The sequence below is a fragment of the Cherax quadricarinatus genome, chromosome 50 (genome assembly GCF_038502225.1).
Source record: "Cherax quadricarinatus isolate ZL_2023a chromosome 50, ASM3850222v1, whole genome shotgun sequence".
Classification (NCBI taxonomy): Eukaryota; Metazoa; Arthropoda; class Malacostraca; order Decapoda; family Parastacidae; genus Cherax; species Cherax quadricarinatus.
Genome location: NC_091341.1, coordinates 15123529 through 15150453, shown reverse-complemented (window position 1 = coordinate 15150453; position 26925 = coordinate 15123529). Strand labels below are relative to the sequence as shown.

At 50.4% G+C, this 26925-nt stretch overlaps 1 protein-coding gene across 1 annotated transcript in view; it reads left to right on the top strand.

Annotated features, from left to right (window-relative positions):
• Window positions 1-26925, top strand: part of wg (Wnt family member 1 wingless) — a 131721-nt gene that overhangs the window by 67988 nt on the left and 36808 nt on the right. The window contains exons 3-4 of the mRNA XM_070095428.1: window positions 20603-20728; window positions 21088-21227. Coding sequence (XP_069951529.1) covers window positions 20603-20728; window positions 21088-21227 — 266 coding nt within the window. The remainder of the gene's footprint in view (window positions 1-20602; window positions 20729-21087; window positions 21228-26925) is intronic.

Below are 26925 nucleotides of genomic sequence, written 5' to 3'. Positions count from 1 at the left end.
TGTTCGCAATAAAGAGAATAGAATTCTTGGTTACGTATCAAGAAGTGTAAATAACAGGAGTAGTCAGGTTATACTTCGACTTTATAAATCCTTGTTGAGGCCTCAGTCATATTATACCTGGAGTTTACCTGGAGAGAGTTCCGGGGGTCAACGCCCCCGCGGCCCGGTCTGTGACCAGGCCTCCTGGTGGATCAGAGCCTGATCAACCAGGCTGTTGCTGCTGGCTGCACGCAAACCAACGTACGAGCCACAGCCCGGCTGATCAGGAACTGACTTTAGGTGCTTGTCCAGTGCCAGCTTGAAGACTGCCAGAGGTCTGTTGGTAATCCCCCTTATGTATGCTGGGAGGCAGTTGAACAGTCTCGGGCCCCTGACACTTATTGTATGGTCTCTTAACGTGCTAATGACATCCCTGCTTTTCATTGGGGGGATGTTGCATCGTCTGCCAAGTCTTTTGCTTTCGTAGTGAGTGATTTTCGTGTGCAAGTTCGGTACTAGTCCCTCTAGGATTTTCCAGGTGCAGCTCTGGTCACTGTATTACAGAATGGACATAAATGCGCTGGAAAACATACAGAGAAAGAAGGAAGATGACAAAATTGATCCCATTTATCAGAAATCTCTCCTACGAGGACAGACTGACGTTACTTACACTCTAACTAAACAAAATACTGGTTATGGCGTTTTATTGTAAAGACGTTTCTTCCACTAGATACCTTGTTAATTCATTGATAATGTACTTGGTGGACGACACGTCGTCTTATTCACATCGTGTCAGTATAGTCTGTCATTGTATTACCAGCACTCTCAGGAGAGAAGGACAGCTTGGGAGGTTATGACTCAAGTATACAATTGGAAAACACGAATAAATAACTGGGATATAAATGAGGTACTTAAAATATCTAAGCAAGACAGGACCAACAGCAATGAATTCAAGTTGGAGAAATTTAGGTTTCAAAACGGGTATAGGAAAACACTAGTTTGATAAAAGCGTTATAGATCAGTGGAGTAACTTACCAGGTAGCGTCACTGAAACAACAACTTCGTCATAATAATAATAATAATAATAATAATAATAATAATAATAATAATAATAATCATTATTATTATTATTAATATTGTTATTATTTCTCCATGTACAAGGTGTACAGACCTAGTTGACATCAATGACATACTACTATATAGAAAGCCGCTTGTTATGCAGAGCATTTTGGGCAAATTAGGTCAATTTTGTCCCAGGATGCGACCCACACCAGTCGATTAACACCCAGGTACCTATTTTACTGATGGATGAACATGGACAGCAGGTGCCTTGAGGAAACACGTCTTAATGTTTTCAGCCATACCTGGGATCGACCCCCGGACCACAGTGTGTGAGCTGAGTGCGCTAACAATCGAGCTACGGGAAAGCTTTAAAAAGCAGGTTGGACAAGTACTCGACAGGGTGTATGTAGGTGTGAGTTAGATCTGTTTAGCATGAGCCAGTAGGCCTACTGCAGTGCTCCTTACGTTATCCTTCTCTCCCATACTCTTTTATCCTCTCCTATCCTACCTATTTTCCTTTCGTATACTTTCCCCTCTAATCCTATATTGCCCTGTCATATTTTTCTCTATCCCCCGTTCTTTCCCTATTGTCCTCACTTGAGCTATCCTCAACTATCCTGACCAGGATAGGTGAGGATAGCTCAAGTGGGTATCCTGGACGGGTTCAGTTTCACCCTGACAGTCCACACAGTGTAAACACACCACCCCCTCCCCCTTATTCTCTCCCTCCCTCCTACCCAGTTTCTCCTCTTACCCATTTCCTTCCTCCTACCTATCTTGCCTCTTTACCTATTTCCTTCTGTCCTCCTTTCCTACATATTCCCTCCCTCTCAGTATTCTTCCCCCTTATTTTCTCCTCTCTTACCTCATCTCCCTCTATTACTTAATTACCCATTTCCACTTATTTCCTTCCTTACCCCATCTTATTATCCATCTACCTATTTCCTTGCTCACTATTGTCTTCGTGTTCCCTTACTCTCCTTCCCTCCTACCCAGAGAGAAAAAAAGAAAATATATATAATATACATGCATGTGTATATTATATATATATATATATATATATATATATATATATATATATATATATATATATATATATATATATATATATATATATATATATATATATATAATGTGTGTGTGTGTGTGTGTGTGTGTGTGTGTGTGTGTGTGTGTGTGTGTGTGTGTACTGTATACACACCACAAACAGATATATTATATTCAAACATATCTCATTGCCTACGAATGCTAATATCTTCCCAGCCAAAACGGGATAGCGAGTGTCAGTAGCCTCGAATCCCCACTCGTATGCTAGGGGATATACAACATAAATATTCCCTTCACTTTATGGCCCTCGATGAGGGTGAGATTTTTTTTTGACATATTCCTTAGATCTATTTCCTGATGAGCAGGGCTGGGATGCACATTGCTAGCACAAACAGTTTCGTCTGTCCGACCGTCACACTGGTCTGGAACTGGGCCGCTGGGGGATGACCCCCCGGAATCGCAGTATGAGTAGACTTGTCGACCAGTATGGGTAGACTTGTCTACCAGTATGGTAGACCGAGTCTATCTACCATGCAGTCTTGCATTTACCCTAATTACTCTCCTTTCTGTTTTTTTCTTCCATCTGCCATATTCCTCTATCCACTCCCTTCCCCCCCCATTGCTACCTTTCCACCCCTGTACGACCCCCTTCTCTACGACCACCCTCGTCTACGACACCCCCTCCACGACCACCATCGTCTACGACACCCCCTCTACGACCACCCTCGTCTACGACACCCCCTCTACAACCACCTTCGTCTACGACACCCCCTCCACGACCACCCTCGTCTACGACACCCCCTCCACGACCACCCTCGTCTACGACACTCACTCTACATCCACCCTCGTCTACGACACCCTCCACGACCACCCTCGTCTACGACACCCCCTCTACGACCACCCTCGTCTACGACACCCCCTCTACGACCACCCTCTACGACACCCCCTCTACAACCACCATCGTCTACACCCCCTCCACGACCACCCTCGTCTACGACACCCCCTCTACGACCACCCTCGTCTACGACACCCCCTCTACGACCACCCTCTACGACACCCCCTCTACAACCACTATCGTCTACGATACCCCCTCCACGACCACCCTCGTCTACGACACCCCCTCTACGACCACCCTCGTCTACGACACCCCCTCTACGACCACCCTCGTCTATGACACCCCTTCTACGACCCTCCCCCTACTCCCCGACGTGGTCATCTGGGTCGTGTTGTCGTTACCTGGTTAATTGCCTTGTCTAGGCTAATTGGCTTCTTCACGCTAACAACTACTACCATCCCCACAAGATGGGGGGAGGTGGAGAGGGGAGGGGAGGGGAAATTTAATGGTACAGTAAAGGGAATATTAAGACACGTTTCGATCCTTTATGGACTGACTGAAACGCCGAAGGATTGGTTAAGTGGCTTGTTATACTTACCTCTTCCTTCCTGTCTACCCACAACCTCTATCTCTCTCTTCCTGTCTACCCAAAACATCTTGATAGATAATAAATAGTCTTGGATCTTCTCCCTGTTAGTGTTTTCGATTCTCTCTCTCTCCCTCTCTCTTTCTCTCTCCATCTCTCCCTCTCCTCCCTGGGCCCTGAAACTCCCTCCCATACATTTACTTCCCTCCTCCCTCATTATCCATTCGTTCCAGCTGACCATACAACCTGAGCTCCGTCGCTTAAAGCTCCCCTCCCCTCCCTGAGCTTACTCTTTTTTAAGCTCACCACCTTAGCTCACACACACACACGTGTATGTGTGTGTGTGTGTGTGTGTGTGTGTGTGTGTGTGTGTGTGTGTGTGTGTGTGTGTGTGTGTGTGTGTGTGTGTGTGTGTGTGTGTTCTTAAAGTTAGCAAGGGACTGTCACCATCCAAGCCTGTTTAGGGTATCCCTTAACACTCCTTGCTTGTCTGGGGAGGGATAGCAGGAGAGGATAGATGGACAGAATAGGGCAGATAGGGCGAATGGGAAAAGAATGTAGAAGAGAAACAATGGAGGAGAGAAAGGAGTATATATATATATATATATATATATATATATATATATATATATATATATATATATATATATATATATATATATATATATATTTAAATATATATATATATATATATATTGTGCAAAAATTGCGAACAAGCGATACAAGATACAAAATAACCACAGAGGGGGGGGGGGTGAATGATAGCTCTATGATCACAGGAAGCTCCTTTTGCGTTTCCTGTGATCAGATTTGCTTGGACCTCCTCTTCCTCTTTTCTGCAACATCGCAAGCTCCTGATGATGTGTTGATTGCAATACGGAAGGCCTAGAAGTATCATTCAACTTAGAAGGGATGCTGCTCTAAAGCAGTTTCTAGACACTATCCCTTACAATCACCTGCTGCTAGAACACGTGAAAAACACCTGCCACACCCTGCTAAACATGTGTTACTATGCCCTACAATCACATGTCGCACCCGCCTAAACATGTGGGTCAGGGAGTGGAGAGGTGTGTAGGGATCAGGGAGTGGAGTGGTGTGTGAGGGGTCAGGGAGTGGATAGGTGTGTGAGGGGTCAGGAAGTGGATAGGTGTGCGAGGGGTCAGGAAGTGGATAGGTGTGCGAGGGGTCAGGAAGTGGATAGGTGTGCGAGGGGTCAGGGAGTGGATAGGTGTGTGAGGGGTCAGGGAATGGAGAGGTGTGTGAGGGTCATGGAGTGGTGTGTGAGGGTCAGGGAATGGAGAGGTGTGTGAGGGTCAGGGAGTGGAGTGGTGTGTGAGGGATCAAGGAGTGGAGAGGTGTGCGAGGGGTCAGGAAGTGGATAGGTGTGCGAGGGGTCAGGAAGTGGATAGGTGTGCGAGGGGTCAGGAAGTGGATAGGTGTGCGAGGGGTCAGGGAGTGGATAGGTGTGTGAGGGGTCAGGGAATGGAGAGGTGTGTGAGGGTCATGGAGTGGTGTGTGAGGGTCAGGGAGTGGAGTGGTGTGTGAGGGTCAGGGAGTGGAGTGGTGTGTGAGGGGTCAGGGAATGGAGAGGTGTGTGAGGGTCATGGAGTGGTGTGTGAGGGTCAGGGAATGGAAAGGTGTGTGAGGGTCAGGGAGTGGAGTGGTGTGTGAGGGATCAAGGAGTGGAGAGGTGTGTGAGGGTCATGGAGTGGAGAGGTGCGTGAGGGTCAGGGAGTGGAGAGGGGTGTGAGGGGTCAGGGAGTGGAGAGGGGTGTGAAGGTCAGGGAGTGAAGACGTTTATGAGGGTCAGGGAATGGAGAGGTGTGTGAGGGGTCAGGAAATGGAGAGGTATGTGAGTGTCAGGGAGTGGAGAGGTATGTGAGTGTCAGGGAGTGGAGAGGTGTGTGAGGGTCAGGGAGTGGAGAGGTATGTGAGTGTCAGGGAATGGAGTGGTGTGTGAGGGGTCAGGGAGTGGAGAGGGGTGTGAAGGTCAGGGAGTGAAGACGTTTATGAGGGTCAGGGAGTGGAGAGGTGTGTGAGGGGTCAGGGAGTGGAGAGGGGTGTGAAGGTCAGGGAGTGAAGACGTTTATGAGGGTCAGGGAATGGAGAGGTGTGTGAGGGGTCAGGAAATGGAGAGGTATGTGAGTGTCAGGGAGTGGAGAGGTATGTGAGTGTCAGGGAGTGGAGAGGTGTGTGAGGGTCAGGGAGTGGAGTGGTGTGTGAGGGTCAGGGAGTGGAGTGGTGTGTGAGTGTCAGGGAGTGGAGAGGTGTGTGAGTGTCAGGGAGTGGAGTGGTGTGTGAGGGTTCAAGGAGTGGAGAGGTGTGTGTCAGGGAGTGGAGTGGTGTGTGAGGGTTCAAGGAGTGGAGAGGTGTGTGAGGGTCATGGAGTGGAGAGGTGGGTGAGGGAGTGAAGTTTATGAGGGTCAGGGAGTGGAGAGGTGTGTGAGGGTCAGGGAGTGGAGAGGTATGCGAGTGTCAGGGAGTGGAGGTGTGAGGATCAGGGAGTGGAGGTGTGAGGATCAGGGAGTGGAGAGGTGTGTGAGGGTCAGGGAGTGGAGAGGTATGTGAGTGTCAGGGAGTGGAGTGGTGTGTGAGGGTCAGGGAGTGGAGAGGTATGTGTCAGGGAGTGGAGTGATGTGTGAGGGTCAGGGAGTGGAGAGGTATGTGAGTGTCAGGGAGTGGAGAGGTGTGTGAGTGTCAGGGAGTGGAGGTGTGTGAGGGTCAGGGAGTGGAGGTGTGTGATTGTCAGGGAGTGGAGAGGTATGTGTCAGGGAGTGGAGTGGTGTGTGAGGGTCAGGGAGTGGAGAGGTATGTGAGTGTCAAGGAGTGGAGAGGTGTGTGAGTGTCAGGGAGTGGAGGTGTGTGAGGGTCAGGGAGTGGAGGTGTGTGATTGTCAGGGAGTGGAGAGGTATGTGTCAGGGAGTGGAGTGGTGTGTGAGGGTCAGGGAGTGGAGAGGTATGTGAGTGTCAAGGAGTGGAGAGGCGTGTGAGTGTCAGGGAGTGGAGGTGTGTGAGGGTCAGGGAGTGGAGGTGTGTGAGGGGTCAGGGAGTGGAGTGTAGAGGGTTGAGGGAGAAGAGAAGTCACCGTGTCTGGGGATATGAATTGTGGGGGGATGGTGTAAGGGTGGCGGTGGTTGTGTAAGGGTGGTGGGGGTTGTGTAAGGGTGGTTGGGGGTGGTGTTATGTAGTGGGGGTGGTATTAGGGTGGTGGGGGTTGTGCAAGGGTGGTGGGGGCGGTGTTAGGGTAGTGGGGGTTGTGTTAGGGTGGTGGGGGTGGTGTAAGGGTGGTGGGGGCGGTGTAAGGGTGGTGGGGGTGGTGTAAGGGTGGTTGGGGTGGTGTAAGGGTGGTGGGGGCGGTTTCAGGGTAGTGGGGATTGTGTTAAGGTAGTGGGGGTAGTGGTAGGGTGGTGGAGGTGGTGATAGGGTAGTGTAAGGGTGGTGGGGGTTGTGTAATGGTGGTGGGGGCGGTGTAAGGGCAGTGAGGGTTGTGTTAGGGTAGTAGGGGTGGTGTTAGGGTAGTGGAGGTGGTGATAGGGTAGTGAGGGTGGTGAAAGGGTGGTGGGGGTTGTGTGAGGATGGTGTTTTGGTAGTGGAGGGTGGTGTTGGTTGTGTGAGGGTTGTGTTAGGGTGGTGGGGGTGGTGATGTGGTGGTGGGGGTTATAAGGTGGGTGTGGTTATGGGGTGAAGGGTGGATGGTGGGGGTGGTGATGTGGTGGTGGGGGTTATAAGGTGGGTGTGGTTATGGGGTGAAGGGTGGGTGGTGATGCGGTGGTGGGGGTTATAAGGTGGGTGTGGTTATGGGGTGAAGGGTGGGTGGTGGGGGTGGTGATGTGGTGGTGGTTGGGGTTATAAGGTGGGTGTGGTTATGGGGTGAAGGGTGGGTGGTGGGGGTGATGTGGTGGTGGTTGGGGTTATAAGGTGGGTGTGGTTATGGGGTGAAGGGTGGGTGGTGGGGGTGGTGATGTGGTGGTGGTGGGGGTTATAAGGTGGGTGTGGTTATGGGGTGAAGGGTGGGTGGTGGGGGTTATAAGGTGGGGGTGGTAATGGGGTGAAGGGTGGGTGGTGGGGGTTATAAGGTGGGTGTGGTAATGGGGTGAAGGGTGGGTGTGGTTATGGGGTGAAGGGTGGGTGTGGTTATGGGGTGAAGGGTGGGTGTGGTTATGGGGTGAAGGGTGGGTGTGGTAATGGGGTGAAGGGTGGGTGTGGTTATGGGGTGAAGGGTGGGTGTGGTTATGGGGTGAAGGGTGGGGTCTAACACCTACTAGCCCTGGCTGCCCGGTCATAGGTCTACACTCTGCCCATTTCAAGGCTCTACGCTGAAATAACACTGACAGTGCCTGATAGGCCATCCCTCCCCTGGAGAAATGGAGCTCATTCACGCTTAATCGAGGCAGGCCACTGTCAGCGGGTCACTATCAGCAGGCCACTCTAAACAGGTCACTATAAGCAGGTCACTATAAACAGACGTTTGCTACTTCATCACAAAACAATAACCAAAGGATTCACCACCTTCCTAAATCTAGTGGAGTTTGAGCGCTAATTAAGCACACACACTCAAGCGGTGACTCACATCATTCACACCTACGTTAACAGACTCACCTCTAATATACTGCCTGTTGCTTTGCTTCGTCGGGTTTAAAGCCTATCCACTACACACTTGTCCTGTTTCCTGACACACTTTACGTAACCTCACCTATCCACTATACTAGGGTCATTAAAAACGTATAAACACCACAAGTCAAGAACATTTTAATCCATAAAATACTAAAAACAAGATGGAAAGATTTTTCGCTATATAATTTTGAGCAGAGAAGGGATTAAAAGGTATATTCGGGAATATAATCTGCTGTTCCTGGATTATAACAGCCTCAGGAACAAGAGGATTAGTGGAAATAGATGTACTGTTGTCCTCCAGAAGTCCCCGGATTTGTTACCGTTTCGGTCACCCGGAGTCGATAAGCTTCATGTTCCACGAGTACAGACTAGTTGTTCGTCGGGTGTGGAGAGTAGGTACATCCCTCGGAGAGGCGGATTCGTGGGTACATCCCTCGGTGAGGCGGATTCGTGGGTACATAACTCGGAGAGGCGGATTCGTGGGTACATAACTCGGAGAGGCAGATTCGTTGGTTGATCCCTTGGAGAGGCGGATTCGTGGATTCGGAGAGTGAGTACATCCCTCGGAGAAGCGGATTCGTGGGTTCGGAATATGGTTACGTCGTCCAGAAAGGCGAGTTCATGGGCTAATAATAATATAATCGGTCAAACAGCGCTCATGGGTAAGTTTATTTAGGCACAGGTACACATAATTACAATTATCATACACAGTGCAAATTATCCACCAGGATAAACCCCCTAAAAAGTCAGATAAAATGAATTATTTTCATAGTCGTCCTTGTAATATCTTATTCATATCTTAAAAGCTGTGGAAGTAGTATAAAATACCGACAAGTATCGTTCGGGAAAGTAGAGGTTCATTGCGTTCGAAGAGTGAACCTATCACTCGAGAACGTGAATTTGTGGGTTCAAAGAGTGAACCTATCACTCGAGAACGTGAATTTGTGGGTTCGAAGAGTGAACCTATCACTCGTGAACGTGAATTTGTGGGTTCGAAGAGTGAACCTATCACTCGAGAACGTGAATTTGTGGGTTCAAAGAGTGAACCTATCACTCGAGAACGTGAATTTGTGGGTTCAAAGAGTGAACCTATCACTCGAGAACGTGAATTTGTGGGTTCAAAGAGTGAACCTATCACTCGAGAACGTGAATTTGTGGGTTCAAAAAGTGAACCTATCACTCGAGAACGTGAATTTGTGGGTTCAAAGAGTGAACCTATCACTCGAGAACGTGAATTTGTGGGTTCAAAGAGTGAACCTATCACTCGAGAACGTGAATTTGTGGGTTCAAAGAGTGAACCTATCACTCGAGAACGTGAATTTGTGGGTTCAAAAAGTGAACCTATCACTCGAGAACGTGAATTTGTGGGTTCAAAGAGTGAACCTATCACTCGAGAACGTGAATTTGTGGGTTCAAAGAGTGAACCTATCACTCGAGAACGTGAATTTGTGGGTTCAAAGAGTGAACCTATCACTCGAGAACGTGAATTTGTGGGTTCAAAGAGTGAACCCATCACTCGTGAGGGTGAACTCACAGGCTCCGAGAGTGAACCCATAGCTCGGGAGAATCGGGTTACAAAACTCGAGAGCGTGGGTCCCCCAGAACACCCGCGCCCCAACCCACAACCCACCCTCGCAGCCGGCAGTCCAACCACGCCATCTTGAGTTACTCTCCACATATTAATAACCACCCCTGAACCCTGACCTTCTGAAGTCATCAGCAACAGTGGCCCTTAAAAGCCCCTGATAAAAAAAACTTGCATATACCACACTGAAACATGAAGTATACTTATGTATCTACCGTTAAAATACACAAAGACCCGTTACAGCCGTCCTGAAGGCTCTCATGGACCTTGCTGGCTACAAATCTTTTCTTGTAACGAACACTAAACTAACGAGGACTAACGAAGACTAACGAGGACTAACGAGGATAAACGGAGACAACAGCCAGGATATTGTAATTGTGATGCAAATCAACGAGGCTCAACGATATATCTCGTGTAGAAAACGTCCGTCCGTCTCTCTCATCAGGTGTTTTGATTCTTGTGTTTCATATAACATTAATGTTTAGTATCAACTTTGAAACAAATACTGAGTAAAACAAACACTAAGAGGCACGGGAAGAGGAAGAAGAGAGAGAGAAGGAGGAGGAAGAATAGGAGGAGGAGGAAGAACAGGAGAAGGACGAAGAGGGGGAGGAAGAATAGAAAGAGGAGGAAGAAAAGGAAGAGGAGAAGGAGGAAGAGGAGGGGTGGGAACCAGACAACAAAATTAACATTGGTAGTTCAACTCAGTGAAGTGGAACGTTGCTGGCGTTCCTCACGTTCTAAGAAACCAGGAACGTTCCACGAACCTTCTAAGAAGCCAGGAACGTTCCACGAACCATCTAAGAAGCCAGGAACGTTCCACGAACCTTCTAAGAAGCCAGGAACGTTCCACGAACCTTCTAAGAAGCCAGGAACGTTCCACGAACCTTCTAATAAGCCAGGAACGTTCAAGTTCGGTTAAGAATGTTCCAAATAAATTCATTCATTTCAAGTCACTCAACCTCTGCCTGTTTTAGTAAACACATACACACACACACAGCTTTAAAACGAGGTATGACAAAGGTCAGGAAGCAGAGAACCTAGTAGCGATCAATGAAGAGGCGGGGCCAGGAGCTGAGTCTCAACCCCTGCAACCACAATTAGATGAGTACACACACACATGTACAGTACATAAAAAATATTTCAGTCAAATTTCATCCCTCCTCCTGGTGATCGTGGTCCTCCTGGTGATCGTGGTCCTCCTGGTGATCGTGGTCCTCCTGGTGATCGTGGTCCCCCTCCTGGTGATCGTGGTCCTCCTCCTGGTGATCGTGGTCCTCCTGGTGATCGTGGTCCTCCTGGTGATCGTGGTCCTCCTGGTGATCGTGGTCCTCCTCCTGGTGATCGTGGTCCTCCTCCTGGTGATCGTGGTCCTCCTCCTGGTGATCGTGGTCCTCCTGGTGATCGTGGTCCTCCTGGTGATCGTGGTCCTCCTGGTGATCGTGGTCCTCCTCCTGGTGATCGTGGTCCTCCTGGTGATCGTGGTCCTCCTGGTGATCGTGGTCCTCCTGGTGATCGTGGTCCTCCTCCTGGTGATCGTGGTCCTCCTCCTGGTGATCGTGGTCCTCCTCCTGGTGATCGTGGTCCTCCTGGTGATCGTGGTCCTCCTCCTGGTGATCGTGGTCCTCCTGGTGATCGTGGTCCTCCCCCTGGTGATCGTGGTCCTCCTGGTGATCGTGGTCCTCCTGGTGATCGTGGTCCTCTTGGTGATCGTGGTCCTCCTCCTGGTGATCGTGGTCCTCCTGGTGATCGTGGTCCTCCTCCTGGTGATCGTGGTCCTCCTGGTGATCGTGGTCCTCCTCCTGGTGATCGTGGTCCTCCCGGTGATCGTGGTCCTCCCCCTGGTGATCGTGGTCCTCCTGGTGATCGTGGTCCTCCTGGTGATCGTGGTCCTCCTCCTGGTGATCGTGGTCCTCCTGGTGATCGTGGTCCTCCTCCTGGTGATCGTGGTCCTCCTCCTGGTGATCGTGGTCCTCCTGGTGATCGTGGTCCTCCCCCTGGTGATCGTGGTGCTCCTGGTGATCGTGGTCCTCCTGGTGATCGTGGTCCTCGTGGTGATCGTGGTCCTCCTGGTGATCGTGGTCCTCCTCCTGGTGATCGTGGTCCTCCTCCTGGTGATCGTGGTCCTCCTGGTGATCGTGGTCCTCCTCCTGGTGATCGTGGTCCTCCTCCTGGTGATCGTGGTCCTCCTGGTGATCGTGGTCCTCCTGGTGATCGTGGTCCTCCTGGTGATCGTGGTCCTCCTGGTGATCGTGGTCCTCCTGGTGATCGTGGTCCTCCTGGTGATCGTGGTCCTCATGGTGATCGTGGTCCTCCTGGTGATCGTGGTCCTCCTGGTGATCGTGGTCCTCCTCCTGTTGATCGTGGTCCTCCTGGTGATCGTGGTCCTCCTGGTGATCGTGGTCCTCCTCCTGGTGATCGTGGTCCTCCTGGTGATCGTGGTTCTCCTGGTGATCGTGGTCCTGGTGATCGTGGTCCTCCTCCTGGTGATCGTGATCCTCCTCCTGGTGATCGTGGTCCTCCTCCTGGTGATCGTGGTCCTCCTCCTGGTGATCGTGGTCCTCCTGGTGATCGTGGTCCTCCTCCTGGTGATCGTGGTCCTCCTGGTGATCGTGGTCCTCCTCCTGGTGATCGTGGTCCTCCTGGTGATCGTGGTCCTCCTGGTGATCGTGGTCCTCCTGGTGATCGTGGTCCTCCTCCTGGTGATCGTGGTCCTCCTGGTGATCGTGGTCCTCCTGGTGATCGTGGTCCTCCTGGTGATCGTGGTCCTCCTGGTGATCGTGGTCCTCATGGTGATCGTGGTCCTCCTGGTGATCGTGGTCCTCCTGGTGATCGTGGTCCTCCTGGTGATCGTGGTCCTCCTCCTGGTGATCGTGGTCCTCCTCCTGGTGATCGTGGTCCTCCTCCTGGTGATCGTGGTCCTCCTCCTGGTGATCGTGGTCCTCCTCCTGGTGATCGTGGTCCTCCTGGTGATCGTGGTCCTCCTGGTGATCGTGGTCCTCCTGGTGATCGTGGTCCTCCTCCTGGTGATCGTGGTCCTCCTGGTGATCGTGGTCCTCATCCTGGTGATCGTGGTCCTCCTCCTGGTGATCGTGGTCCTCCTGGTTATCGTGGTCCTCCTGGTGATCGTGGTCCTCCTGGTGATCGTGGTCCTCCTCCTGGTGATCGTGGTCCTCCTCCTGGTGATCGTGGTCCTCCTCCTGGTGATCGTGGTCCTCCTCCTGGTGATCGTGGTCCTCCTGGTGATCGTGGTCCTCCTCCTGGTGATCCTGGTCCTCCTCCTGGTGATCGTGGTCCTCCTCCTGGTGATCCTGGTCCTCCTCCTGGTGATCGTGGTCCTCCTGGTGATCGTGGTCCTCCTCCTGGTGATCGTGGTCCTCCTGGTGATCGTGGTCCTCCTGGTGATCGTGGTCCTCCTGGTGATCGTGGTCCTCCTGGTGATCGTGGTCCTCCTCCTGGTGATCGTGGTCCTCCTGGTGATCGTGGTCCTCCTCCTGGTGATCGTGGTCCTCCTGGTGATCGTGGTCCTCCTCCTGGTGATCGTGGTCCTCCTCCTGGTGATCGTGGTCCTCCTGGTGATCGTGGTCCTCCTCCTGGTGATCGTGGTCCTCCTCCTGGTGATCGTGGTCCTCCTGGTGATCGTGGTCCTCCTGGTGATCGTGGTCCTCCTGGTGATCGTGGTCCTCCTCCTGGTGATCGTGGTCCTCCTCCTGGTGATCGTGGTCCTCCTGGTGATCGTGGTCCTCCTCCTGGTGATCGTGGTCCTCCTGGTGATCGTGGTCCTCCTGGTGATCGTGGTCCTCCTCCTGGTGATCGTGGTCCTCCTGGTGATCGTGGTCCTCCTCCTGGTGATCGTGGTCCTCCTGATCGTGGTCCTCCTGGTGATCGTGGTCCTCCTCCTGGTGATCGTGGTCCTCCTGGTGATCGTGGTCCTCCTGGTGATCGTGGTCCTCCTCCTGGTGATCGTGGTCCTCCTGGTGATCGTGGTCCTCCTCCTGGTGATCGTGGTCCTCCTGGTGATCGTGGTCCTCCTCCTGGTGATCGTGGTCCTCCTGGTGATCGTGGTCCTCCTCCTGGTGATCGTGGTCCTCCTGGTGATCGTGGTCCTCCTGGTGATCGTGGTCCTCCTCCTGGTGATCGTGGTCCTCCTGGTGATCGTGGTCCTCCTCCTGGTGATCGTGGTCCTCCTCCTGGTGATCGTGGTCCTCCTGGTGATCGTGGTCCTCCCCCTGGTGATCGTGGTGCTCCTCCTGGTGATCTCCTCCTGGTGATCGTGGTCCTCCTGGTGATCGTGGTCCTCCTGGTGATCGTGGTCCTCCTGGTGATCGTGGTCCTCCTGGTGATCGTGGTCCTCCTCCTGGTGATCGTGGTCCTCCTCCTGGTGATCGTGGTCCTCCTGGTGATCGTGGTCCTCCTCCTGGTGATCGTGGTCCTCCTCCTGGTGATCGTGGTCCTCCTGGTGATCGTGGTCCTCCTGGTGATCGTGGTCCTCCTGGTGATCGTGGTCCTCCTGGTGATCGTGGTCCTCCTCCTGGTGATCGTGGTCCTCCTGGTGATCGTGGTCCTCCTGGTGATCGTGGTCCTCCTCCTGGTGATCGTGATCCTCCTCGTGGTCTCCTGGTGATCGTGGTCCTCCTGGTGATCGTGGTCCTCCTCCTGGTGATCGTGGTCCTCCTCCTGGTGATCGTGGTCCTCCTGGTGATCGTGGTCCTCCTCCTGGTGATCGTGGTCCTCCTGGTGATCGTGGTCCTACTCCTGGTGATCGTGGTCCTCCTCCTGGTGATCGTGGTCCTCCTGGTGATCGTGGTCCTCCTGGTGATCGTGGTCCTCCTCCTGGTGATCGTGGTCCTCCTGGTGATCGTGGTCCTCCTGGTGATCGTGGTCCTCCTCCTGGTGATCGTGGTCCTCCTGGTGATCGTGGTCCTCCTGGTGATCGTGGTCCTCCTGGTGATCGTGGTCCTCCTGGTGATCGTGGTCCTCCTGGTGATCGTGGTCCTCCTGGTGATCGTGGTCCTCCTGGTGATCGTGGTCCTCCTGGTGATCGTGGTCCTCCTCCTGGTGATCGTGGTCCTCCTGGTGATCGTGGTCCTCCTCCTGGTGACCGTGGTCCTCCTCCTGGTGATCGTGGTCCTCCTCCTGGTGATCGTGGTCCTCCTCCTGGTGATCGTGGCCCTCCTCCTGGTGATCGTGGTCCTCCTCCTGGTGATCGTGGTCCTCCTGGTGATCGTGGTCCTCCAACTGGTGAACGTGGTCCTCCTCCTGGTGATCGTGGTCCTCCTCCTGGTGATCGTGGTCCTCCTCCTGGTGATCGTGGTCCTCCTCCAGGTGATCGTGGTCCTCCTGGTGATCGTGGTCCTCCTGGTGATCGTGGTCCTCCTGGTGATCGTGGTCCTCCTCCTGGTGATCGTGGTCCTCCTGGTGATCGTGGTCCTCCTGGTGATCGTGGTCCTCCTCCTGGTGATCGTGGTCCTCCTGGTGATCGTGGTCCTCCTCCTGGTGATCGTGGTCCTCCTCCTGGTGATCGTGGTCCTCCTGGTGATCGTGGTCCTCCTCCTGGTGATCGTGGTCCTCCTCCTGGTGATCGTGGTCCTCCTCCTGGTGATCGTGGTCCTCCTGGTGATCGTGGTCCTCCTCCTGGTGATCCTGGTCCTCCTCCTGGTGATCCTGGTCCTCCTCCTGGTGATCCTGGTCCTCCTCCTGGTGATCGTGGTCCTCCTGGTGATCGTGGTCCTCCTGCTGGTGATCATGGTCCTCCTCCTGGTGATCGTGGTCCTCCTGGTGATCGTGGTCCTCCTGGTGATCGTGGTCCTCCTGGTGATCGTGGTCCTCCTCCTGGTGATCGTGGTCCTCCTCCTGGTGATCGTGGTCCTCCTGGTGATCGTGGTCCTCCTGGTGATCGTGGTCCTCCTGGTGATCGTGGTCCTCCTGGTGATCGTGGTCCTCCTCCTGGTGATCGTGGTCCTCCTGGTGATCGTGGTCCTCCTCCTGGTGATCGTGGTCATCCTCCTGGTGATCGTGGTCCTCCTGGTGATCGTGGTCCTCCTGGTGATCGTGGTCCTCCTGGTGATCGTGGTCCCCCTCCTGGTGATCGTGGTCCTCCTGGTGATCGTGGTCCTCCTGGTGATCGTAGTCCTCCTATTGATCGTGGTCCTTCTGGTGATCGTGGTCCTTCTCCTGGTGATCGTGGTCCTCCTGGTGATCGTGGTCCTCCTGGTGATCGTGGTCCTCCTCCTGGTGATCGTGGTCCTCCTGGTGATCGTGGTCCTCCTGGTGATCGTGGTCCTCCTGGTGATCGTGGTCCTCCTGGTGATCGTGGTCCTCCTCCTGGTGATCGTGGTCCTGGTGATCGTGGTCGTTCTCCTGGTGATCGTGGTCCTTCTCCTGGTGATCGTGGTCCTCCTGGTGATCGTGGTCCTCCTGGTGATCGTGGTCCTCCTGGTGATCGTGGTCCTCCTGGTGATCGTGGTCGTCTTCCTGGTGATCGTGGTCGTCCTCCTGGTGATCGTGGTCCTCCTCCTGGTGATCGTGGTCCTCCTCCTGGTGATCGTGGTCCTCCTCGTGATCGTGGTCCTCCTCCTGGTGATCGTGGTCCTCCTCCTGGTGATCGTGGTCCTCCTCCTGGTGATCGTGGTCCTCCTCCTGGTGATCGTGGTCCTCCTGGTGATCGTGGTCCTCCTCCTGGTGATCGTGGTCCTCCTGGTGATCGTGGTCCTCCTGGTGATCGTGGTCCTCCTCCTAGTGATCGTGGTCCTCCTGGTGATCGTGGTCCTCCTGGTGATCGTGGTCCTCCTGGTGATCGTGGTCCTCCTAGTGATCGTGGTCCTCCTCCTAGTGATCGTGGTCCTCCTCCTGGTGATCGTGGTCCTCCTGGTGATCGTGGTCCTCCTGGTGATCGTGGTCCTCCTGGTGATCGTGGTCCTCCTCCTGGTGATCGTGGTCCTCCTCCTGGTGATCGTGGTCCTCCTGGTGATCGTGGTCCTCCTCCTGGTGATCGTGGTCCTCCTCCTGGTGATCGTGGTCCTTCTCCTGGTGATCGTGGTCCTTCTCCTGGTGATCGTGGTCCTCCTGGTGATCGTGGTCCTCCTGGTGATCGTGGTCCTCCTCCTGGTGATCGTGGTCCTCCTGGTGATCGTGGTCCTCTTCCTGGTGATCGTGGTCCTCCTCCTGGTGATCGTGGTCCTCCTCCTGGTGATCGTGGTCCTACTCCTGGTGATCGTGGTCCACCTCCTGGTGATCGTGGTCCTCCTGTTGATCGTGGTCCTCCTGGTGATCGTGGTCGTCCTCCTGGTGATCGTGGTCCTCCTCCTGGTGATCGTGGTCCTCCTGGTGATCGTGGTCCTCCTGGTGATCGTGGTCCTCCTCCTGGTGATCGTGGTCCTCCTCCTGGTGATCGTGGTCCTCCTCCTGGTGATCGTGGTCCACCTGGTGATCGTGGTCCTCCTCCTGGTGATCGTGGTCCTCCTCCTGGTGCTCGTGGTCCTCCTCCTGGTGATCATGGTCCTCCTCCTGGTGCTCGTGGTCCTCCTCCTGGTGATCGTGGTCCTCCTCCTGGTGACTGTTGTCCTCCTCCTAGTGATCGTGGTCCTCCTCCTGGTGCTCGTGGTCCTCCTCCTAGTGCTCGTGGTCCTCCTCCTGGTGATCGTGGTACTCCTCCTGGTGCTCGTGGTACTCATCCTGGTGATCGTGGTCCTCCTCCTGGTGCTCGTGGTCCTCCTTCTGGTGCTCGTGGTCCTCCTCCTGGTGCTCGTAGTACTCCTCCTGGTGCTCGTGGTCCTCCTCCTGGTGCTCGTGGTCTTCCTCCTGGTGCTCGTGGTACTCCTCCTGGTGCTCGTGGTCCTCCTCCTGGTGCTCGTGGTCTTCCTCCTGGTGCTCGTGGTCCTCCTCCTGGTGCTCGTGGTCCTCCTCCTGGTGCTCTTGGTCCTCTTCCTGGTGCTCGTGGTCCTCCTCCTGGCCTCCACCTGAGGTATTGGTCAAGCATGTGGGAGGAACGTTGGCCACTATGGCTGGAATCAGGTCCAGCCAGATATGATAACAAGTGATGGTAGAATGTGTGGGAAAACACTGGCAGCTTATCTCACCTCATCTGTGACGCGAGATTGATGCTGCGAGGGAGAGACGGGTAGAGGGAAGGAGGGGAGGGACTCCCTCCCTCCCCTGGTTTAACAGTACACACATGCGTATTTACGAAATACACACACACACACACACACACACACACACACACACACACACACACACACACACACACACACACACACACACACACACGCCCGCGCACACAAACCTTCCATCTCTTCCCCACCACCCACAGTCATTCTTCCTCTCCCTTCCCCTCCACCACCTACTCCCTTCCCCACCTCTGTGTCCCCAGCACCCAGGAATGCACTATGACTGCTAAAGCGGCATCAATAATCAATAACAGCGGTCATTACAGCAGCTGAGAGGCTGGGTCGAGGCATCAACACGCATAAAACATGGACTCCCCTCTCAGGAGATGGAGATTTCGACGAGGCAGTAAATAGGGATCATGGAGAAGGCGGTTCCTGCTTACTCTGCTGGGATGATGTGACCAGGGATAAACAGGGTTTACACGCACACACACACACACACACACACACACACACACACACACACATATATATACACACACATACACACACACACACACACACACACACTTATATATATATATATATATATATATATATATATATATATATATATATATATATACATATGCAAGACAAGCCACGGAGTATGGAAATCTTCAGCTCAAGTACTTTCACACATCTCCGTGCGACATCAGGAGCTATGTAATGTTGCAAGAACAGCAACAGGAGGAATGAGGTGAAGTGTTCTCTGAGTAAGGTAGCGTAGTGTTAATTACGGTCCAGCAGATGTGAGTTAGACCGCAAATATCTGCTAGACAGCTGTATAATCAGATAGTTCCGTTCAGGCTCCTCTCCGAGGAGTCTGGACCAGGAGCTAGGGTCCAGTCATAACTATCCAAAACCTTAGCTACAGTCACAACGGTCCAGGAGCTCTACCCCCAACAAGGCGAATTATTACAATACGTTTCGCCCTGATGAACTGTATGCAAGGGTTCTAAAGGAATGTAAAGAGGAGCTTAGCACACCTTTGGCTAATCTTTTCAACATATCACTACAAACTGGCATGGTGCCAGATAAGTGGAAAATGGCAAATGTGATACCTATTTTCAAAACAGGTGACAGGTCCTTAGCTTCGAACTATAGACCAATAAGCCTAACCTCCATAGTGGGAAAATTTATGGAATCAATAATTGCCGAGGCAGTTCGTAGCCACCTTGAAAAGCATAAATTAATCAACGAATCTCAGCATGGTTTTACAAAGGGGCGTTCCTGCCTTACGAATTTATTAACTTTTTTTCACTAAGGTATTTGAGGAGGTAGATCATGGTAATGAAAATGATATTGTGTATATGGACTTCAGTAAGGCTTTTGACAGGGTCCCACATCAGAGACTATTGAGGAAAATTAAAGCACATGGAATAGGAGGAGAAATTTTTTCCTGGATAGAGGCATGGTTGATAAATAGGCAGCAGAGAGTTTGCATAAATGGGGAGAAATCAGAGTGGGGAAGCGTCACGAGCGGTGTTCCACAGGGGTCAGTGTTGGGCCCCCTGCTGTTCACAATCTACATAAACGACATAGATGAGGGCATAAAGAGCGACATCGGCAAGTTTGCCGATGACACCAAAATAGGCCGTCGAATTCATTCTGACGAGGACATTCGAGCACTCCAGGAAGATTTGAATAGACTGATGCAGTGGTCGGAGAAGTGGCAGATGCAGTTTAATATAGACAAATGCAAAGTTCTAAATGTTGGACAGGACAATAACCATGCCACATATAAACTAAATAATGTAGATCTTAATATTACGGATTGCGAAAAAGATTTAGGAGTTCTGGTTAGCAGTAATCTGAAACCAAGACAACAGTGCATAAGTGTTCGCAATAAAGCTAATAGAATCCTTGGCTTCATATCAAGAAGCATAAATAATAGGAGTGTCCTCAGGTTGTTCTTCAACTCTATATATCCTTGGTTAGGCCTCATTTAGATTATGCTGCACAGTTTTGGTCACCGTATTACAGAATGGATATAAATTCTCTGGAAAATGTACAAAGGAGGATGACAAAGTTGATCCCATGTATCAGAAACCTTCCCTATGAGGATAGACTAAGGGCCCTGAATCTGCACTCTCTAGAAAGACGTAGAATTAGGGGGGATATGATTGAGGTGTATAAATGGAAGACAGGAATAAATAAAGGGGATGTAAATAGTGTGCTGAAAATATCTAGCCTAGACAGGACTCGCAGCAATGGTTTTAAGTTGGAAAAATTCAGATTCAGGAAGGATATAGGAAAGTACTGGTTTGGTAATAGAGTTGTGGATGAGTGGAACAAACTCCCGAGTACCGTTATAGAGGCCAGAACGTTGTGTAGATTTAAAAATAGGTTGGATAAATACATGAGTAGATGTGGGTGGGTGTGAGTTAGACCTGATAGCTTGTGCTACCAGGTCGGTTGCCGTGTTCCTCCCTTAAGTCAATGTGACCTGACCTGACTAGGTTGGGTGCATTGGCTTAAGCCGGTAGGAGACTTGGACCTGCCTCGCATGGGCCAGTAGGCCTTCTGCAGTGTTCCTTCGTTCTTATGTTCTTATGAAACCTGTGGTAAGTGAAAAGTATTCTAACTGGTCGAGAGACGTGTAGCCCAGGAGTTAGAGCGGTCACACCAACCCACCTCCTGACACTCGTGTCTCACACACAGATACACCTCTTTCCCCAGCCTGATAGCATTTGACCTCTAAACCTATTTGCCCCCCCCTGACCTCTTGACCTCTTTCTTGACAGCGTGCCGAGAGGTGGCCTTCTTGTACGCGCTGACCTCTGCAGCAGTGACCCACACAGTGACCAGGGCGTGCACAGAGGGCACCATCGATTCCTGTAACTGTGACTACCGTGCCAAGGGACCCTCGGGTAAGTCAATGCCCTCACATCACATATTGTTTGGATTCACTGAATTTATTGACAGTTAAGCCCGGGATGGTGAGAGGCTCGATCCTCCGTCTGGTGGTGAGCTCGTTAACTGTTTAGCATCCACATAGGTATTATACCTCAATGCCCCTGATAAACTATGCATCCATCCCATTAACTAATCTCTCTCTCTCAAACACTCTATTCTCTCTAAAGCTACTCATCCCTCCTTCAAAATACGCACCCCTAATTCAAAGTACACATCCCACCCTAACTCAAACTACTCATCTCTTCGTGATGTCTACCTCACATCTCCGTGACATCTCCCTCGCAACGTGACGTCCTCCTCCTCGCCCTGGCAGGTATGGACTGGGAGTGGGGCGGCTGCTCAGACAACATCGACTTCGGCAACAAGTTCGCTCGACTCTTCGTCGACGCTGGCATGAAAGGCAGGGATCCACGCTTCCCCATCGACCTTCACAACAACGAAGTGGGCAGACTGGTAAGTAGTGTGTGTGTGTGCGTGTGTGTGTGTGTGTGTGTGTGTGTGTGTGTGTGTGTGTGTGTGTGTGTGTGTGTGTGTGTGTGTGTGTGTGTGTGTGTGTGTGTGTGTGTTTCTGAGAGCATGTTTCATCTGAATTCTGTCTGGTAAAGATTTAGTCATTTTCTAAGGGAGGAATTACTTCAGTGTAGACTTAGCCTCTGACAGCTAAGGTAAACTATACTTTGAGTCCAGAGTAGTCTTAGTCATGTTGATAAATTAGACACATGTGCAACTCTTGGGTATCTTTATTGAGGAAACGTTTCGCCACGCAGTGGCTTCATCAGTCCATACAAAGGAGAATCTTGAAGAACAGGAGGAGAATGAGGTAATCAGTCCCTCAACCTTGAGTCGATGTGGTCAGTCCATCAATCTTGAATAGAATACGGCATACGTGCTGAGAAGGAGCTTATAAACCGTTGGCAGGAGAGGTGCAGCCACTGAAGAGTGGCTCCATCACCAGCGAAGTGTAGCCAAACACACAACACCCTTCCCAACACCTGACGTCCAAACCAGCTCTTCACCTCAGCCTGTAGCATATCAGTCGGCGAGCACTGTCTGCAGTCTGCTCTCTCCTCTATGTCCTCAACATGCCCTCTCTACACTGCCTCGCAGTGCCACGCAGCTGGGTTTAGCCCTGGCTCTTTCATCTACAACTCAAGACCTTCTCACGACTGTTCATCGTCTGTCCACACTTCCCCACTCACCCACCGGAGTCCCAACAGAAGAGCCTGCTATGTGTGTTCTCAATGCCTGTCCCACGATCGACTTAGCTGCTGGGTTAAGCCCTGGCTCTATTTCTACAACTAAGAACACTCCTCTCCAGCACTATTCTTCGTCTGTCCCGTCTTCCCCGCTCATCCCATTTGGGATCTTACCTGAACTTTCGTTCGTTCGTTCATGATCAGGAGATTTGTGCGGAGCACTGGCCTGGGTGCAGAGCTCCGAGCAGAGACTTCGAGAGCTGCTGCTGCTGCTGGGGTGCAGGGCTCGGGAGAAGGCTCCTGAAGTCTCTGGAGGAGACTGTTGGAGGCACTGGGCAGAGTACTGGCTTGGCGCAGTACTCGTGCTGTGTAGGTCTTGGGACCTGTGGCTTAGTTCCTGTGATGAACTGTCCTCTGAACTATATTGTAAGTTATATTCTGTTTCGCCAAGCTAATTGTATTCCCTGTCTCACTGCTTATGTGTACCACCCCATTTATCTAAACCCCAATAATGTACTCCTGTTCCCAAATATATTATTGTACAAAGACTTAATAATAAACTGTGTTTGAGTAGAATAGTAATATTCACTGTCCCCGTTATTTACTATTCCTATTTCTTATATTTTATTATGTTTAGTTAAAGCAGTGAGAGGGTGAGTAGTGTGGAGTGTAGAGTAATGAGAGGTGAAGATGTAGTCACCAGTGACCTCACATTACCTACCTACCTCCGCTAATCATCTCTCCTACCACCTCGCCTGCCTGTCCCCTGCCTACTGACTCCCTCCGCTTACCCCCATATTCCCCTAATCATTACCCCCCTACATGACAAGGAGAGGGAAGCTTAGGATGATGTTTCGCACATAGGAGAGGGAAGCTTAGGACGATGTTTCGCACATAGAAGAGGGAAGCTGAGGACGATGTTTCGCACATAGGAGAGGGAAGCTTAGGATGATGTTTCGCACATAGGAGAGGGAAGCTTAGGACGATGTTTCGCACACAAGAGAGGGGAGCTTAGAGCGATGTTTCGCACACAGGAGAGTGAAGCTGAGGACGATGTTTCGCACATAGGAGAGGGAAGCTTAGGACGATGTTTCGCACACAGGAGAGGGAAGCTTAGAACGATGTTTCACACAAAGGAGAGGGAAGCTTAGGAAGATGTTTCGCACATAAGAGAGGGAAGCTTAGGATGATGTTTCGCACATAGGAGAGGGAATCTTAGGACGATGTTTCGCATATAGGAGAGGAAAGCTTAGGATGATGTTTCGCACAAAGAAGAGGGAAGCTTAGAACGATGTTTCGCACATAGGAGAGGGAAGCTGAGGACGATGTTTCGCACATAGGAGAGGGAAGCTTAGGATGATGTTTCGCACATAGGAGAGGGAAGCTGAGGACGATGTTTCGCACATAGGAGAGGGAAGCTTAGGATGATGTTTCGCACATAGGAGAGGGAAGCTTAGGACGATGTTTCGCACATAGGAGAGGGAAGCTTAGGATGATGTTTCGCACATAGGAGAGGGAAGCTTAGGACGATGTTTCGCACACAGGAGAGGGGAGCTTAGAACGATGTTTCGCACACAGGAGAGTGAAGCTGAGGACGATGTTTCGCACATAGGAGAGGGAAGCTTAGGACGATGTTTCGCACACAGGAGAGGGAAGCTTAGAACGATGTTTCACACAAAGGAGAGGGAAGCTTAGGACGATGTTTCGCACATAGGAGAGGGAATCTTAGGACGATGTTTCGCATATAGGAGAGGGAAGCTTAGGATGATGTTTCGCACATAGGAGAGGGAATCTTAGGACGATGTTTCGCATATAGGAGAGGAAAGCTTAGGATGATGTTTCGCACAAAGAAGAGGGGAGCTTAGGACGATGTTTCGCACATAGGAGAGGGAAGCTGAGGACGATGTTTCGCACATAGGAGAGGGAAGCTTAGGATGATGTTTCGCACATAGGAGAGGGAAGCTTAGGACGATGTTTCGCACATAGGAGAGGGAAGCTTAGGACGATGTTTCGCACATAGGAGAGGGAAGCTTAGGACGATGTTTCGCACATAGGAGAGGGAAGCTTAGGACGATGTTTCGCACACAGGAGGGAAGCTTAGGACGACGTTTCGGTCCGATTTGATCTATTTACAAAATCACGGTAGTGTGTATTTTTGCTCTCTAAAAGACACTATGATGATCTACCAGGTGAGGTTAAATAACATCTGTCAGGAAACAGGACAAGTGCTTCCTGAAGCAGGTTTTTATCTAAAACTTTTGGTCATCTGACCAAGACCTTCCGCTGGCTTACCGATCCACCCTTTAAAAAAATGTGGTCATAGTTTTAACCATTTATATATTATTGTAATAATGTTGGTAAGATTACCACAATTTATTGTGGCAACGTTTCGCTCTCCAGGAGCTTTGTCAAGCCGTTACGATCAACTTTGTCATCTTTGTAATAACGCTGGTAGAATTACTGACAATATGTTAGGTAAAAGGACACACGTCAAGCCGTTACGTAACGGCTTGACAAAGCTCCTGGAGAGCGAAACGTTGCCACAGTAATATGTGGCATCAGATGCACTTGTGTCCTCTTACCTAACAATCTGGCGTCAGTTTAGTTATGCACCTCATTGTGACCATTATTGCTCCGCAATAAAGCTAACAGAATCCTTGGCTTCATATCTAGAAGTATAAATAATAGAAGTCCTCAGGTTGTTCTTCAACTCTATATATCCTTGGTTAGGCCTCATTTAGATTATGCTGCACAGTTTTGGTCACCGTATTACAGAATGGATATAAATGCACTGGACAACGTACAGAGGAGGATGACAAAGTTGATCCCATGTATCAGAAATCTTCCCTATGGGGATAGACTGAGGGCCCTGAATCTGCACTCTCTAGAAAGGCGTAGAATAAACCATACCATTGGTGGGGTTTGATCCCGCGGTCAGAGAGTCTCGAAACTCCAGACCGTCGCGTTAGCTACTGGACCAGCTAACTTCAATAAGATTCATCCAACTAGGTATATTTCTACACCATAGGAAGGTTAGCACAGGCACCACTGTGACCACAAATGCAAGTTTTTACAGACGAATCTCCCGCTAGCATGGCCGTGACGAACTCTAGCTCAAGTCCCCTCAAAGCCATCAACATGACTCACGAAATCGTAATGACACGATTGCAAACAAACCATACCACTGGTGGGGTTCGATCCCGCGGTCAGAGAGTCTCGAAACTCCAGACCGTCGCGTTAGCCACTGGACCAGCTAGCTTCAATAAGATTTATCCAACTAGGTATATTTCTACACCATAGGAAGGTTAGCATAGGCACCACTGTGACCACAAATGCAAGTTTTTACAGACGGTCTGGAGTTTTGAGACTCTCTGACCGCGGGATCAAACCCCACCCGTGGTATGGTTTGTTTGCAGTCGTGTCATTACGATTTCGTGAGTCATGTCAAGGCGTAGAATTAGGAGGGATATGATCGAGGTTTATAAACGGAAAACAGGAATAAATAAAGAGGATATAAATAGCGTGCTGAAAATTTCCGGCCAAGACAAGACTCGCAGCAATGGTTTCAAGTTGGAAAAATTCAGATTCAGGAAGGATATAGGAAACCACTGGTTTGGTAATAGAGTTGTTGATGAGTGGAACAAACTCCCGAGTACAGGTATAGAGGCTAAAACGTTGTGTAGTTTTAAAAATAGGTTAGATAAATACATGAGTGGGTGTGGGTGGGTGTGAGTTGGTCCTGACTAGCTTGTGCTACTAAGTCCGATGCCGTGCTCCTTCCTTAAGTGGAAGTGACCTGACTAGGTGGGTCATTGGGCTTATCCGGGGGGGGGGACATGGACCTGCTTCGCATGGGTCAGTATGCCTGTTGCAGTGTTCCTTCTTTCTTATGTTCTTATATCTACAAGTCTTCATAAAAAATAAGTTGGTTTAATATTACTCTTCTCTTTTTTAACATCTCCCTGGATAAGTTTATAAAAACAATCTCTTCTCAGTTTAAAACCGTGTTGTGGTTGTCAACCATATTCCCTCTTAGAAAATCGGCAATGTGTCTTGCCAATTGTGTGCTTCCCACACCATCGTATGTCCTCGGATCACGGTACAACACCTAGTCCTGCTGGGTGCGTGATTCTTGTAGGATTGTATGGTCCCGTGGGTTAGAGCGTCGTGTAATTTTCGCTCACCATGAGGCGGGCTAAAACAACACGGATTCGAATTCTCGGCTAGTCGCAGTGTTGTTTTTGATTAAATACCACTTGTTCGTGGTTATAATAATATAATATAAATAAATAAATAAATGTATATATATATATATATATATATATATATATACATATATATATATATATATATATATATATATATATATATATATATATATATATATACAGACATATATATATATATATATATATATATATATATATATATATATATATATATATATATATATATATATATACAATAAGATCACAGTAAACAGGTGATTTCAGAATATGCAAAACAACCACTGTGAAAGAATAGTTCCTTGATAATGTGAGTAGTCACGAAAACGCTTGGAATTTCTCTATTCTTTCACAGTGGTTGTTTTGCACACACACACACACACACACACACACACACACACACACACACACACACACACACATACACACACACACACACACACACACACACACACATATATATATATATATATATATATATATATATATATATATATATATATATATATATATCGTATATACTAAGTGAACATTCACCAAAGAGACGGGGACTTCTACTAATTACCTCATATGAAAACGAGGATGAGGAGACATCATACACGCCAGTCCTAGGAACATAATTACTACCTTCACTAAGTGAACTTAATTACCTCTAACTGCTTTCCCTTTCAAGTTCCAATAAGGACAAGGAAAAGGTCTGGCCTGGGTCTGGCTCAACCTTGAGACGAG